The 14,803-nt window shown below is 53.9% G+C and overlaps 1 protein-coding gene across 3 annotated transcripts in view; it reads left to right on the top strand.

Moving 5' to 3' along the window:
- The window catches only part of PARVB (parvin, beta), a 185,726-nt gene extending 171,359 nt beyond the window's left edge, over positions 1-14,367 (top strand). For 2 of the 3 annotated variants that reach the window (XM_011934778.1, XM_011934780.1), the window contains 3 exons: positions 3,227-3,328; positions 8,999-9,071; positions 13,731-14,367. In XM_011934778.1, coding sequence (XP_011790168.1) covers positions 3,227-3,328; positions 8,999-9,071; positions 13,731-13,807 — 252 coding nt within the window. In that variant the 3' untranslated portion in view covers positions 13,808-14,367. The remainder of the gene's footprint in view (positions 1-3,226; positions 3,329-8,998; positions 9,072-13,730) is intronic. The other variant, XM_011934779.1, reaches the window with a different exon arrangement.
- Positions 14,368-14,803: the final 436 nt, after the last annotated feature.

Below are 14,803 nucleotides of genomic sequence, written 5' to 3'. Positions count from 1 at the left end.
ATGGTGTGTGTGTGTGTGTGGTTATGTAGTCTGTGTGTGTGTGTGTGGTTTATGCAGTCTGTGTGTGTGTGTGTGTGGTTTACATAGTTTGGTGTGATGTGTGTGTGTGTGTGCGGTTTTTGTAGTCTGTATGGTGTGTGTGTGTGTGTGGTTACGTAGTCTGTGTGTGGTGTGTGTGGTTTATGCAGTCTGTGTGTGGTGTGTGTGGTTTATGCAGTCTGTGTGGTGTGTGTGTGGTTTACATAGTTTGGTGTGATGTGTGTGTGCATGTGTGGTTTTTGTAGTCTGTGTGGTGTGTGTGTGTGTTTTCCCTCCTTTTCCAAACCATTCTTATGTTGTGGACAGCGTCCCAGCTCTGTGGTGGTGAGTGAGCTCCTCAGCCTCCCTGAGCTTCTGTCCACAGGATTAAACTGGAGGCGATGGGCAGTGTGAGGATCAGGTGAGACCGCGCGCTGAGATGAAGTGGGCAGGGCTCGGCAGGGGTTAGCACTGCGGATGAGGAGGTGGTGGTGAGGTCTCGGGGCCTCCGTGGGGGATTCTGCTCCCTGCTGAGCTACACAGCAGGTTGCTGAGCGAGGGCACTGCCCTGGGCGCTTGTGAAAGTGGAGGGTCACCGCTCACAGCTGGGCCCCCCGGCCCTGCCCTCTCCATGTGGCCGTCCTCTCTCCTTCCTGTGACCCCGTGTGCTGGGACAGTGAGGAGATACCACGGAAAGAAGAAAAGACTCAGCAGGCTCAGGGCCTGCGGGTGCAGCGACGTGGCCACCCCAGACCTTCTGGGGAGAGGTATGGGTTGGTGCCTTCATTCACGCGGCAGCTTCCGTTCCCTGGAAGTGAGTCCACGGAGACGTGGGCATGCCGGCTCAGTGTTGTTCTGCTGGGAAAATGCCAGCACACTTGACCAGGGTGCTGTGGCATGAAGTTTCCATGTGGAGACACACTTAAAAGAATTCTTCAAACCCGTCTGATCTCCTTAATGAGAGGAGTGGCTGGCTGCTTCGTGGTGTGGAAGGCCGAGGGCATGTGACATGGAGGCCAAGTGCCATTTACCCATCAACTGACAGCGTGTTGAATTCAGGGACCAGACCCTGTCCTGAGTCCCTCGAGGGACTGTTGCCTGCTGGCACTTGCTTTATGCTTTACAGCTCTAGCTGCTCCCCCTGCTAACGGTCAGGGCTTCTGATATTGGATGTTTGTGTTTTTGACTTCTCATCTTTTGTTTTGTTTTATTTTATTTATTTATTTTTTGAGATGAAATTTCGTTCCTGTTGCCCAGGCTGGAGTGCAATGGCATGATCTCGGCTCACTGCAGCCTCCACCTCCCGGGTTCCAGCGATTCTCCTGCCTCAACCTCCCGAGTAGCTGGGATTACAGACATGCGCCACCATACCTGCTAATTTTTGTATTTTAGTAGAGACAGGGTTTCACCGTGTTGGTCAGGCTGGTCTTGAATTCCTGACCTCGTGATCCACCCACCTCGGCCACCCAAAGTTCTAGGATTATAGGCGTGAGCCACCTCGCCTGGAAATTTTTAATTTTAATGAATTGTTTTAAAAATTCAAATGTAAGAATTCTGGAGATTGTTTATACAATAGTGTGAATGCACCTAACATTATTGAACTGGACACTTACAAGTAGTTAAGATGGTAAATGTTACGGTATATTTTACCACAATTTAAATTAAAGAGAAAGGTCAGCATAAGCGAGACACGAAAAGACAAATGGATATGTGCTTCCACTTACGTGAGATACCCAGAGGAGTCAAATTCGTAGAGACGGAGAGCAGAATGACTGGTGGTTCTCAGAGGCTGGGGGGAGGGTAGAATAGAGAATTAGGGGACAGAGTCTCACTTTGGGAACATGAAGAAGTTCTGGAGATGGGTGGTGGTGAGGGTGGTCCAACAGTGAGGATGTACTTAATGCTACTGACCTGTGCACTTACACACGGTTAAGATGGTACATTTCAGCTTATGTATATTTTATCACAATAAAAAACAAGTTAGCGGCCGGGTGCGGTGGCTCACACCTGTAATCCCAGCACTTTGGGAGGCCAAGGTGGGCAGATCACGAGATCAGGAGATCGAGACTGTCCTGGCTAACACGGTGAAACCCCGTCTCTACTAAAAATACAAAAAAATTAGCCGGGTGAGGTGGCGGGCGCCTGTAGTCCCAGCTACTCAGGAGGGAGGCTGAGGCAGGAGAATGGCATAAACCTGGGGGGCGGAGCTTGCAGTGAGCCGAGATCACGCCACTGCACTGAAGCCTGGGCAACAAAGTGAGACTCCATCTCAAAAGAAAAAAAAAAGTTAGCAACATTCAAACAAAAACATTTTAATTTAAATAGCTGCATGAGGCCATTGGCTACCATGTTGAAAGCAGCTCTAGATCCCTGGAGGCTGGGGCCGCACTCACTGTGGTCTCTGCTGCAAGACAGAGTGGTGAGGGCCACCAGGTCCCGGCTCTGCACCCTGCAGAGTTGAATGAATCTTTCCAGCAGCTGATGCTGATGGAGCACTCACGTGTGCCAGGTGCTCCCTGCCTGCCATCTCACTGTGTCTTCATGACAGCCCTGAGTGATGGGAGTCAGTACTATCCCTGCGGTCAACAGTGGGGGACAGTTCCAGAGGCACGGTCCTAGCCAGGCAGCTGCACTCAGCTCCACATACTCGTCATTTTTGGTCTTTGCAGTGCCCCATGTGTGGGAGCCCCCCTCTCCTTTTGCTTTTTTCTAGATTAGGAGCCAGGTCTCAAAAGACTTCATGTTCAGGCCTTCACTTGATTCCTGATTCTCCTGCCTAAAGTGAGAGGAGAGATGAATTGCTTTATTAGAAAATATTTCCAACTGGGTGCAGTGGCTCACACCTGTAATCCCAGTACTTTGGGAGGCTGAGGCAAGCAGATCACTTGAGCCCAGGAATTTGAGACCAACCTGGGCAACATGGCGAAACCCTGTCTCTACAAAAAATACAGAAATTAACTGGGTGCGATGGTGTGTGCCTGTAGTCCCAGCTACTTGGGAGGCTGAGGAGGGAGAATCGCTTCAGGGAGGATCACCTGAGCCTGGGAGGTCGAGGCTGCAGTGAGCCTTGATTGCATCAGTGCACTCCAACCTGGGTGACAGAGTGAGACCCTGTCTCAGGAGAAAAATATATGCCTCCCTTGAGTTTGTGCAAAGCATTTGCCAACTCCTTACCCTGCCCGGAAACATCACAAGTCTTTCTCTGCAGTTTGCAGATGGCGTGTACCTGGTTCTGCTCATGGGCCTTCTGGAAGACTACTTTGTTCCTCTCCACAACTTCTACCTGACTCCGGAAAGCTTCGATCAGAAGGTATGTGCCTGGTTTCCGTCCTTGGTAGTGGCTCAAGAAATGCTCGTTGAAATGCAGAGCATAGAATATCCCAGCAGCTCTTTCTGCAGCCTGGCTGCATTCTTCAAAAAGGAAAAATTGCACAAGTGATATTGCAATTAGGTGTAACTCTCAGCAAAAGAAATAAGAAGCCCATCAGGCGTCCACAATGCATCTGAGTTTTGTTTGCCACATTTTCTTTGGGGTCTTTTTCATGGGGCCATGTAGTTTTTAATAATTGTGGTCACATCCTTCCCCCATTCTGCCGCAGCTCCAGCACCTGTGGTTTTCTCTGCTGCTTCCCAAGCTTCCCAAATACCATCTCCAGTGGTGGCACAAAGTTCCAAGGATGGTTCTGTTACCAGCGTCTTCCCATTCCCCGTTCTCGGGCAGTCAACTTGAACGTGTTTCTATTTTTTTCCGAACAGAAACAACAGAACATCTTTTTGATATAGATTTTTTTTCATTCCTGTGGATTGTTTTCTTAGAAAAATTTCTCAAATAGGGTCATTTGGGTCATTCCTTTCAATCTGGGCTGGCCCACGCCACCCGGTCCTGCTGTCCCTGCCCTTGGGCGCGGGCCCCTCCCTGCTGTCTGCCCTCTGTCCAGGGCTTCTCGCAGTCAAGACTCTCACAGCAGTGTTTAGTGCATTGCCTTTAAAAACTTGGCCATGGATGGTCTATGTTGCTTTGGATTCATGGGCATCTGTCATTTTATTTTCCCGAAGTGTTAGACCCATGAGTCAGGGAGGCAGACAATGTAAGCTGGTGGCGGCAGCCAGAGAAATAGCAGAAATGGGGCCAGTGTTTATCAATCTACCCACTTCTGGCACATTGCAGTCTGTTTGCTTGTGGCCAAATGTTGTTCCTGTCTTGCATGCTGAGATGGAATCAGGACAGATTAGAGAGGTCTTGGCACATGGAGTCCATGTTGAATCGAGAGAGAGAGAGCGAGAGAGAGAGAGCGAGAGAGCAAGAGGGAGTGCAGAGGGAACAAGCAGAATTGTGCAGAACTCACCGGGAAACATGGGTGCCTGTGCTGTCATCCTGGAAATGAAAGGGCAGACCATCCAGCGAAGAAGCGCATGCATTTCCAGGCCCCGACGTGGCTGGTTGCAGACACATTGTTTTGGAGAGATCTTTTCTTTGTTCAAATTAGTAAGAACACTGGTGAGAACAGTGAGTTTAGCCAGGAGACCTAGAGCTGGTTTCTTTCCAAGACAAGGCTTTGTACAAATGTCAGAGGCATCATCTCCTGGGCCCTGGCCTTCTTCCCTTTGAAACTGGGATGAAAGTCTTTGACAATTGCTGCCCTGGCCTGCGAGGCTTGAGGAGGCTTGAGTCATCCGCCTTCCCCTCTGAATCGGAGCGAGGAAGGGAAGGCTATTTTCAGGTATAGCACGCAGCACACCATTCATCCTGTTCACTCAGGAGAAAGGGAGCCTGGGGTGGTGGCGTGGCTCTGCGGGCGGCTGGAGCACTCTCCTTCGGAGGATGGGAGGATGTCAGTAGTTCCTCCTCCAGCCCCTGCCTTTTTTCCCTTTCTCCTCATGGCAGCTGCTGGCAAAGTCTTCGTGAGCCCATAGTATTCATTATCTACCTTGTAGTCTTCACGACCCCTGCTGTGGAGGTCTCACCCACTTCAGGCTGGGCCCAGCACCCGTGTGCTCAAAACTGCTTGCAGATGGGACGTTGGTGACATCCCCTGCTAATGTCTCTTGTGGGCTGAGACCCCAAGGTGCGTTTGCTCTGGCTCTGGGAATCCTTACAGCTGCTCTGTATTTTTGGAGGAGGGACTGAGGTTCAGTGAGCAAAACCAGAGATGCGTCGTGAGCTGCTGTCCCTGTGGGTAGTGATGACTTATGGTTTTAAACAATGGCATTGGATTTAAAAAATACCACACTGGACAGCTCAGGGCCTGTACGCTCATGCCCCGTGAGCTACCTCAGACGCCTAAGTGTGGCCTTCGTGTTTTTGTTGCAAAGCCACTGTTTGAGTCTTACTCTGCAGTGGCCACATGCTGAGCACCTTGCACCCATCGGTAATCATTTTGGGAGACTCTGCAGGTTCCTTGTCTCTGTGGAGTGGGGTATATCCTGAAGACTTGGAGATCGCTCCTAGAAGACACGAGTTGCTTCCCCGTCAGCATTACTGGACGAGGACAGGAAATCTCGGGAAGGCTTAGAGATCAGCCCAGGGTTGCACGGCCAGCAAGGGCAGAGCCAGGAGGGTCGACTCCTATTCCAGAACCCTCTATTCGTTCCTCACCTGGCCAGGTTGACTAAAACCTTTTGAATTACAGAGAGAAAGGATTTCTGCCCATGTGGCTGGCTCAAAGCAGGTGTGTATATGGCCTGGTCTCTGCTGGGCCTTGGGGGCTCCCACTGCAGTCACGGCTGAGGTTAGCGGTCCCCAGGCCTTGCCAGGAGCTGCATGCTGGGTATCCAGGGGCCTGGGCTCACAGGACACTTCTCTGCCAGGCATGAAAGAGGGCTGGGGGTGGAGGCATGGCCCTGAGAGATAACAGGCATGGGAGGGTGGCAATTTCCTGCCTGGCATTTCCTCAGCCTGAGAAGAAAGCAGAAGGAAAATCTCACTTCAAAACCAGTTACTGTGGGGCCGAGTGGTTGCAGAGCAGTGAGGCTTGGAAGGGGCTTTCCTGTCCCCTTAAACTGTGCTCTCATGGGGCAGCGGTGACCACCTCATCATCTGATCACACTGTCCAGCTGTCTCTGAGTGTCTCTGTGTGTCACGCATCTCACCCCCAGCTCCTCCTAAGCATCCGCTCCCTCTGCGCGGAAGAGGATTCCTCAGGCTTAAGAGGTGCACGGGAGAGACACATAAAAAGACCAGTCCCAATTGGTGCTGACTTTTACAATGGAGAAGAATCTTTTCTTCAAAGAAAAATCTTTTCTCGCTCTTCCCCCTCTTTGCTATCCTGTCTCCATCTCAATTTGGGGTCAAGCCTGTTGTGTGTTTGAGTGTGCATGTGTGCACGTGCATACGTGTGTGTGAGCTCATTTGATGATATGGACAGTGGTCAGCTAAAGGAACCTGTGTTGCTAGGGGAGTGGAGGTGGGAGGCTCTTGGAGAACAGGCGTAGATTCTGTTTCAGTCCTGGTTCCGTGCCTTTGAGCCCTGTGCCTTTTTTTTTTTTTTTTTTGAGACAGGGTCTCACTCTGGACTCTGTCCAGAGTGGAGTGCAGTGGTACAATCTCGGCTCACTGCCACCCCCACCTCCTGGGTTCAAGTGATTCTTCTGCCTCAGCCTCCTGAGTAGCTGGGATCACAGGCACACGCCACCATGCCTGGCTAATTGTTGTACTTTTAGTAGAGATAGGGTTTTACCATGTTGGCCAGGCTGGTCTTGACCTCCAGACCTCGTGATCCACCTGCCTCGGCCTCCCAAGGTTCTGGAATTACAGGCATGAGCCATTGCATCTGGCTGCCCCTTGCCTTTTTAGGGCACCGATGTCCTAGCCCGTCTCAGCCCAACGCCCTCCTCTGTGAAAGAAGATGATACCGACCTCGCACAGGGCAGGGAGGGGAAAGGGAGCCTGTACCAAATATACAGACCCCATGGTGGGTGCCCAGCACCCGCAGGTCGCTCCCTGCTCTCTCCTTAGGGGAGCTGTGTTCTGCACCTTCCACATGGTCCGTTCACACTCCTCCCCTGTTGCCAGTGTTTGGCCATCTTCAGGCTCAGCCCCGGTGCAGCACTCCCCCATCTCCAGGCAGGCTGTCCTGCAGGGTTGGGCTGTCTGCCATGTTGCCCGGTGTTCCCATTGGCAGTTTCTGAGTTGGCCTCTGGAGCAGGGTCTCGGTCTGCTGCGCCCCCGCCCATGGGTGGACATGACCTGCCCTCCTGCCAGGCTGTGTCTTCCCCACTGACCCCGTGACTAGCCAGACCGTCTCGCGGTTGGCGCTGGCACATTATTCACCCCTCTGCTTCTCCGAGCACAGGCTGTGTGTGCTGTGGAAGCTTTTCCAAAGCTGTTTTCCAGTGCTGTGCATTTGATTAACCTAGGGAAGCCTCTTTTTCCAGGTTAATTATTAAATTACATTGCAAGTAAAATTGTTCATGTTTCTGATTCATTGACCTCAAAATCATGAAAATATGATTGTTGAAAGAATGTTTTGTCTGTTTTTGAGACAGAACCTTGCTCTGTCTCCCATGCTGGAGTGCAGTGGCGCGATCTCAGCTGACTGCAACCTCTGCCTCCCGGGTTCAAGCGATTCTCGTGCCTCAGCCACCCAAATAGCTGGGATTACAGGTGCGCACCACCAAGCCTGGCTAATTTTTGTATTTTTAGTAGAGACAGGGTTTCACCACATTGATCAGGCTGGTCTCGAATGCCTGACCTCAATTGATCCACCTGCCTCAGCCTCCCAAAGTGCTGGGATTACAGGTGTGAGCCACCGCGCTCAGCCAGGATATTACTAAAAGCCCTGAAGTCCCTTGCACTATGACATCTGTATTTGTTTGCTGTTTGATGGTTTGATGTCCCCTCCTCCCATCAGCCTTGTCTTGTGGCAGGTGGGTGGCTGGATGTAATCTAGTTCATCGCCTGCATCCCTCTGAATGGTCTTTAAACACAGCCCAGAAGGCTGTTATTTTAAACCTATTCAGCCATCATTAGGAGAATAAAAGCTTAAAGTACACTTGGGGGCTGAGGAGTCATAGACCCTTTAATTTCAGGGGAAGTCATGGTCGGGGGGAGGTGGCCACCTTTCTGCAGCTCTAACAGGACCAAGGCCCTGCAGGCTGATGCCTGCAGCCACCATCAGTCTGACTTCCGTTCTGACCGGCCCACTGTCCCTACTCAGTGCTGGGGCCCTCCCTCCCCTGAAGGCACCTCATCCTGCAGAGAGACACAGCCTCACGTGCAGGTCTTTATAGCCCTTCCTGAGGCAGTGCCCAGGCCTGCGTGCCTCTGCATGGGACTCATCCTCTCTGGGCTTCGGTTTCCCTGTCTGTAAAATGGGATCACTGTGGGCCAGGCGCGGTGGCTCACGCCTGTAATCTCAGCACTTTGGGAGGCTGAGGTGGGTGAATCACTTGAGTCCAAGAGTTAGAGACTAGCCTGGCCAACATGGCAAAACCTGTCTCTAAAAAAAATTTTAAAAAAAGGCAAAAATTAGCCGGGCACAGTGGTGCGTGCCTGTAGTCCCAACTACTGGGGTAACTGAGGCGGGAAGATGGCTTGAGCCTGGGAGGTGGAGATTGCAGTGAGCCGAGATCTCGCCACTGTGCACTAGCGTGTGCTCTAGACCCTGTCTCAAAAAAAGTAAGTAAATAAATAGATAAAATGGGATCACTGTGACTTCTCATCATGTGGCTGGCATCTGGGGCACAGCAGGCTCTTGGTGGCCGTGAGCCCTCGAGAGCAGACCGGGCACCTCATCCTTCCATCTCTCAGCCCAGATCACCAGTGTGAGGGGTGAGAACCGCCTAGTGAGTGCATGTGACCCTCTGCAGACTTGCTCACCCGTCTCTGCCCACCCTGTGGCCTGCCCCAGGCTCACTGGGTCCTTGTGGACGTTGGCGTTGCAGAGGCTCAGTCCTGTCCATGCTGGCTGTCCTCCAGCAGTGGGCAGTGGGTGGGAACGAGCGTTGGACCCCAACGCTGACCCACCCGCTTCCTTGGCAGGTCCATAATGTGTCCTTTGCCTTTGAGCTGATGCTGGACGGAGGCCTCAAGAAACCCAAGGCTCGTCCTGAAGGTAATGGCCCTGGCTCGGGTTCCCCTGGGCGGGTTGCACACGGAGGGGAAGAAAAGCGGGTCCTAGAAGTGGCTGGAAGGCTGGCGTGTTGTTCCTCAGATGGGCCCTACGTCTCTGGCTCTGGGGCAAGGATCTGCCAACCTCAACTCCTCAATCTCCTCATTTTGGGAACCAGGAGGGCTTCGCTGGTAGAGCTGGCAGTGCCGGTTCTTTAATAACCACTTGACTTTGAAGGACGTGGCCTCTGCCCACAGACCTCAGGATTAAGTGTGTCTCTAGCTGGCCACTCAGGCTGGAAATGCAGCTTTGTGCCCTGAGAAGATATTAAAGGCTTATTCAAATTTAATGACTGTTGGGGTGGAGGTCCCCTGATGCTCAGCCGAAGGCAGTGCTTGGGAGCAGGGACTTGGCACGCTCCTGCTCTGCGTGGGTTGGAGCTGGAGGCAGAAGGCTAGCAGAGCTGGGGTGCGCGGTCACTTCTCTGTCCCCACCTGGCTCCTGTGCCAAGTTACCTATAGGAGGACCCTCTAACCTGAGTGAGCATCAGAATTCCTGGGAAGGCTTCTTCATAGGTGCTTGGGGACAGCCAGGCTCAGCAGAACGTGGGTGGCACTCCCTGTGAACCCTGCTGGAAACTTACAGGGCAGAGTTGAATATTAAAGGCTTTGCCAAGTCCTGTATGAAGACATCTCTTTGCCTCCATCAAAACCTTTGCCATGCAGGAGAAGCCCACAGAACTCAGACACTGTGGGTTAGTGCCCGTGGGCCCACCTTTGACCATGGCCCCCTACCTAGCCCTGCTCCCTCTCCTGAGTCCCCCATGGCAGTATATGAGTTGGGGGTCCGTGATGCTTCCTGCACCTGTTGCCAGCATCTGCTCAACGGCAGGCTTTGTTGAGTTTCCGGAATAGCTAGAAAATGGATCCTGTCCCTTCCATCCACCCATCGCAGCCTCTGCCTCCTGGCAGTCCACGCAGAAGGCTCCTGGCCGGTCCCTTCCTGCCTGTTCATCCTCCTCTCAGGGTTTCACAGGACAATTTCACACCCTCCTGTCCCATTGTGTGTGTGGCTGTTCATTCTTTTGTGTTTTGAGACAGGGTCTCACTCTGTCACCCAAGCTGGAGTGCAGTGGTGTGATCACAGCTCACTGCAACCTCTGCCTCTTGGGTTCATACCATCCTCCCACCTCAGCCTCTTGAGTAGCTGGGACTAAGGTGCATACCACCATGCCCAGCTAATTTTTTAACTTTTCTTTTTTGTAAAGACAAGGTCTCACTATGTTGCCCAGACTGGTCTCGAACTTCTGGGCTCAAGAGATTCACCTGCCTCCCATTACAGGCGCAAGCCCCCGTGCCTGGCCTTGTTTATTCTTTATTGTCCCTCCCTCCCCACTAGAATGGAAGCCTCAAGGGAGCAGGGCTTTGTCCGCTGCATTCCGGTGCTGAGAACAGTGCCTGGCCTGGAAACTGCTCGACAGCACTGGATCAAAGCACACATCCAGCAGGGAGTGTGGCAAGCTGCTGCCCGTAGAGGCCGGCCCGGCCTGGGTCTCTGGGACTCCTTGTTGCTGCTGCCCCTCAGCCCTTTTGTTGCTGCGAGGCAGGGACATGAGGGAGTGGCTAGGGGCCCGAGGGATGCTGCTTTGCCTCTCCCCAGCTGTGCATCTTCGGACAGGTTACTTTGCCTTTCTGTGCCAGGGCCTCCTCCTCATCTGTGCAGGGGAGTGACGAGGGCACCCGCCTCCGTGCGTCTCGTGGGGTCGCTGGGGGGGTGCGTCACACAGGACTTGTCAGAGCCTTCAGTGTTCAACTCTGCTCTGTAACTTTCCAGCAGGGCTCCCGGGCAGTGCCACCCACGTGCTGCTGAGCCCGACTGTCCCTGAGCACCTATTCGGCTCAAGTGAGCTGCTCCTCTGAGCAGTGGAAGAGGGTCCTGCCCGCAGAACACGCCAGGTCCCTGCTGATGGTGGCTGCTAGCTCAGCGTTCGTGTCTGGTGGGTTGCACACTGTCAGGGAGGAGAAATCCTCGCTCATGTCCGCTGTGGGCTTGGCTGGGGCTTCCTTTGGTTTCCTGTAGCCTAAAGCCTGGGCCCTATCTGCAGCACGGGCTGCTCCCCCGTACCCTCAAAAGAACCCCTGGCGGCCCTTGGCCTCCGAGCTGCTGAGGGAGCCCTGGTTCTTTGTCCTCCCCAAACCCCCGACCTTTTTTTTTTTTTTTTTTTTTTTCCCCTGAGACCGTCTTGCTTTGTCACCCAGGCTGGAGCGCAATGGCACGATCCCAGCTCACTGCAATCTCCTCCTCCCGGGTTCAAGCGATTCTCTTGCCTCAGCTTCCCGAGTAGCTGGGATTACAGGCACCCACCACCACGCCTGGCTAATTTTTGTATTTTTAGTAGAGATGGTGTTTCACCATGTTGGCCAGGCTGGTCTTGAACTCCTGACCTCAGGTGATCCACCTGCCTCGGCCTCGCAAAGTGCTGGGATTACAGGTGTGAACCATCGCGCCCAACCCTTTGTCCCCTTTCTGAGGAGTGAGGCAGGAGCCTGTCCAGAGGCCAGGATATCCTCTGACAGGCCGGTCTCTGAGCAGGGGGTTTGCCCCTGAGCCCAGATGTATTTTCTACTTATCTGCCGCTGGACAGCACGTTAGGGAACCCACCACGGACACGTGGAAACCAGGCCAGAGGCAGAGGCGCCACCGGCCCAGGGCAAATAGCAGGTTCTGCAGCCTCCCAGGCAGGGTCCCTCAGGTGTCCCAGGGCCTCTGTCCAGCCCAGGCAGGGGACAGAGCTGGTCTGCAGTGCTCATTAGCACCTTCACTGGGCCAGCACTGGGCAGGGGCCAAGCTGCAGAGATTTATGAGACGGGGTCCCTGCTGGGCCTCTTTATTTTGTGGCTGATGCAATGAATGAGAGATTTTTCCTTCTTCATTCAAAACCATCTGGGGAGCAAGAATCAGGAGGTAACAGAGATGAGAATGACATGGAGACTGCAGCGCAGTGGCTGTGGTCTCCCTGACGCCCTCCTCCAAGCTAGGCAGAGTTACCTGGGTACCCAGGGCTGGTGGGGAGGGAGGCAGTGGCTGTGACCTCCTCCCCTGCAGGCTTGAGACTGCCCTGTTGGTCCCCACTGGGAGGAAGCACAGCAGTCTCATGCCTCCTGCACATGGGCGGGTCTGAAGAGCCAGGCCCACACCTGGTTCCCCAGGCCCCCAGCTCTGATGGGCATCCTGGCCCCCTACCCCCTTGTGGGGACCTGGCGGAAACTCCAGTGGGGTCCCCGACCCTGCCCTTAAGGAGGCCCCTTGCCTGAGAGAAGGGCTTGTGGCTCGCTCGAAATTCACAGAGCTGAGTGCCGGAGCTGGATGGTGGGGTGGGTGTTTGGGGAGCACAGAGGGACTGAGGTTCACGGGTCACAGAAGGGGAGTCCTAGCCCTGGGCACAGGTGCTAAGGGGTGGCCATGGTTAGCAGGGTCTGGCAGGGCTGTGAGGGTTGAGTTCTGTTTGTCCAGCGAGGCTGTCTCGAAGTTCTCAGAGCTCAGACCTGGGGGCTGTTGAGTGGGGGCATCAGTGCCAGGCTGCTGCCCTGGTCTCCCTGTGAGTCCACCATGGGAGTGGACTCAGTAGGGGCCAGGGAGTGACAGCCCCCACCCCTGGGAGCTGCTCTGTCCCTGCTGCCCCCCTCACCTTGGCTACCTCCAACTCCGTGGCTGCCATCCTCCCTCCCCTGCCTCCACTGGGCTGTTGGGAGCTGGGGTGGACCCTTCAGGCCAGGGGGAGACCCTGGGATCTCCGACAGAGCCCTGGGTGTGTTCCCAAGCCCACCGAGCTGAGTTCAGCCCTGCTTTTGCTCTGACAGCACACTTGTGGGCAGGTCATTTCTCCACAGTGAGTCTTGGTCCTGTTTGTAAAACGAGAGGGAAGGAAAGGAGGCTGTGCGGGCTCTGATGTGGGTGTGCAAGTTCAGAAACTCCACGCCTGGTGACAAGGACAGTTGCTGGTTCTTAGCATCCACCCCACCTGCTCTCTCAGTAACAGATGTCGTTTCTTGCTCTTGTGATCAGGGCTAAAGCACAAGGTCATCCTGTGGCTGCTTTTGGATCACAGGGAGTCAGGACTCAAAGGGCCTCGAGCATTATCTGGTCCAGGCCCATTTTACAGATGAAGAGTCTGAGCCCCAAATCACGGAAGTCACTTAGAGGTCACAGAGCAAGTGAAATGAACAAGGTGTCTGATTCCCAGGAAGGTTCTTGTCCACCCAAAGAAAGTGGCCCAAGACTTCCAGGGCCCCAGAGGGAGCCGTCAGGTCCATTAAGTGTTACTGGGGTTTTTGGTCCCAGTAAGTGTCATTAGCCATGTCCCCCACCTTAGACACGTCCTGATGCCGATCCAGGACGGGCTGTGGAAGTGTCTCTGTTCTTGTCACCCTGGGTGCCTGTCCCACAGGGTATCAGCCTGCGCCAGGAGCTCTCACACAACCTGTGTGTCTGGGGAGGCGCTGCCCAGAGCGTCCTGGATGTGGTGGTGGCAGGTCTTTAAGGGGAAGCGCTCTGTGTGGACGCGGCAGCTGGTGTCATGCTGGAGACATGGCTTCTGAGAGTACCTACTGCAATGCCAGGAGGATGGCAGGGCCTCTGAGGTTTCTCTGTTTCCTTCTGCAGACGTGGTGAACTTGGACCTCAAATCCACCCTGAGGGTTCTTTACAACCTGTTCACCAAGTACAAGAACGTGGAGTGACGGGGGAGCTGTGGACGGTGGCAGGAGTGTCCCAGCAAGAAAGGCGACATCTGTCTGTGCCCTGTGCCTTTCCAGGGAGCCAGGTGCCATGGGCTTCTGGTCCAAACTGTGTTGACTGTCATCCCCAGCCCACCCCTACCTCACGCCCGCACCACCCCCTGCCTCTTTTGGTTGTTGTTCTTAATCTCCTTTCCATGTAATTCCCAGTGGGCGAGAGCCTTTGAAAATGCAGGATTCTAAACACCCGTGCTTGCGTTTGAGGCCTGGCGTCACTCAGTTGCGTGGGATGATGAGTCCGTTATTGTCTGCCTTGGCCAAAAGATGGAAAAAAGCCTGAAGCCCAACCCACAGCTAGTTGAGAGCACCCTGCATTCCACCTGATGGTGCAATTAGCAATCACAGGCCTTCAGAAGTACAACATCAGCTCAGCAGGAACGCCAGCTCCCTGAGGACCCGGGCTTGACGATTCACCGGGGATCCCCGGTCATCTCCTGGGCTGGGCTCTCCTTCCAAGTGATGCCTATTTAATAAAAGGGTTTTGCAGTTTGAAAAACTTTAAAGTCCCGGAAGCTTAGATGTGACATGAGTGTCCTCCACCCACATTCCTATGGCTTCTTGGCCACTCATTGTTGTTTTAATGTAGCTTTCGCACGAACATCTAAGACTCAGGATGGCCCAGCTCCCACAGGCGTTGAAAGGAGCTGTTTGCTGGGGATGTTTCTTAATTTCTTGCTGTGGTTGAGGGGCTGGGTCTGGAGATGGCTCTAATTGTGCTGCTTGAGACAGCTTGCACCCCAGCTTTCCCCTTCAGAGGCCCTTTTTGGGAACAAATGCGTCTTCGGAAACTTTAAAATGAGTGGGTGCGTTGGTTCACTGGCTCTGTGTAGTAAAGTGCCGCAGGTGAGGGGCTGAGACATCAGAGAGTTACATCCTCAGGCCTTTCGCCTTGGCGTGTAGATGCCGGCTTCCCCCAGTGTCTTCACACGGTCTCCCCTC

This window comes from Colobus angolensis, unplaced genomic scaffold, assembly GCF_000951035.1.
Source record: "Colobus angolensis palliatus isolate OR3802 unplaced genomic scaffold, Cang.pa_1.0 Scaffold138, whole genome shotgun sequence".
Lineage (NCBI taxonomy): Eukaryota > Metazoa > Chordata > Mammalia > Primates > Cercopithecidae > Colobus > Colobus angolensis.
Note: the sequence above shows the minus strand (reverse complement) of the source record. Positions and strands in the feature narration are given on the sequence as shown.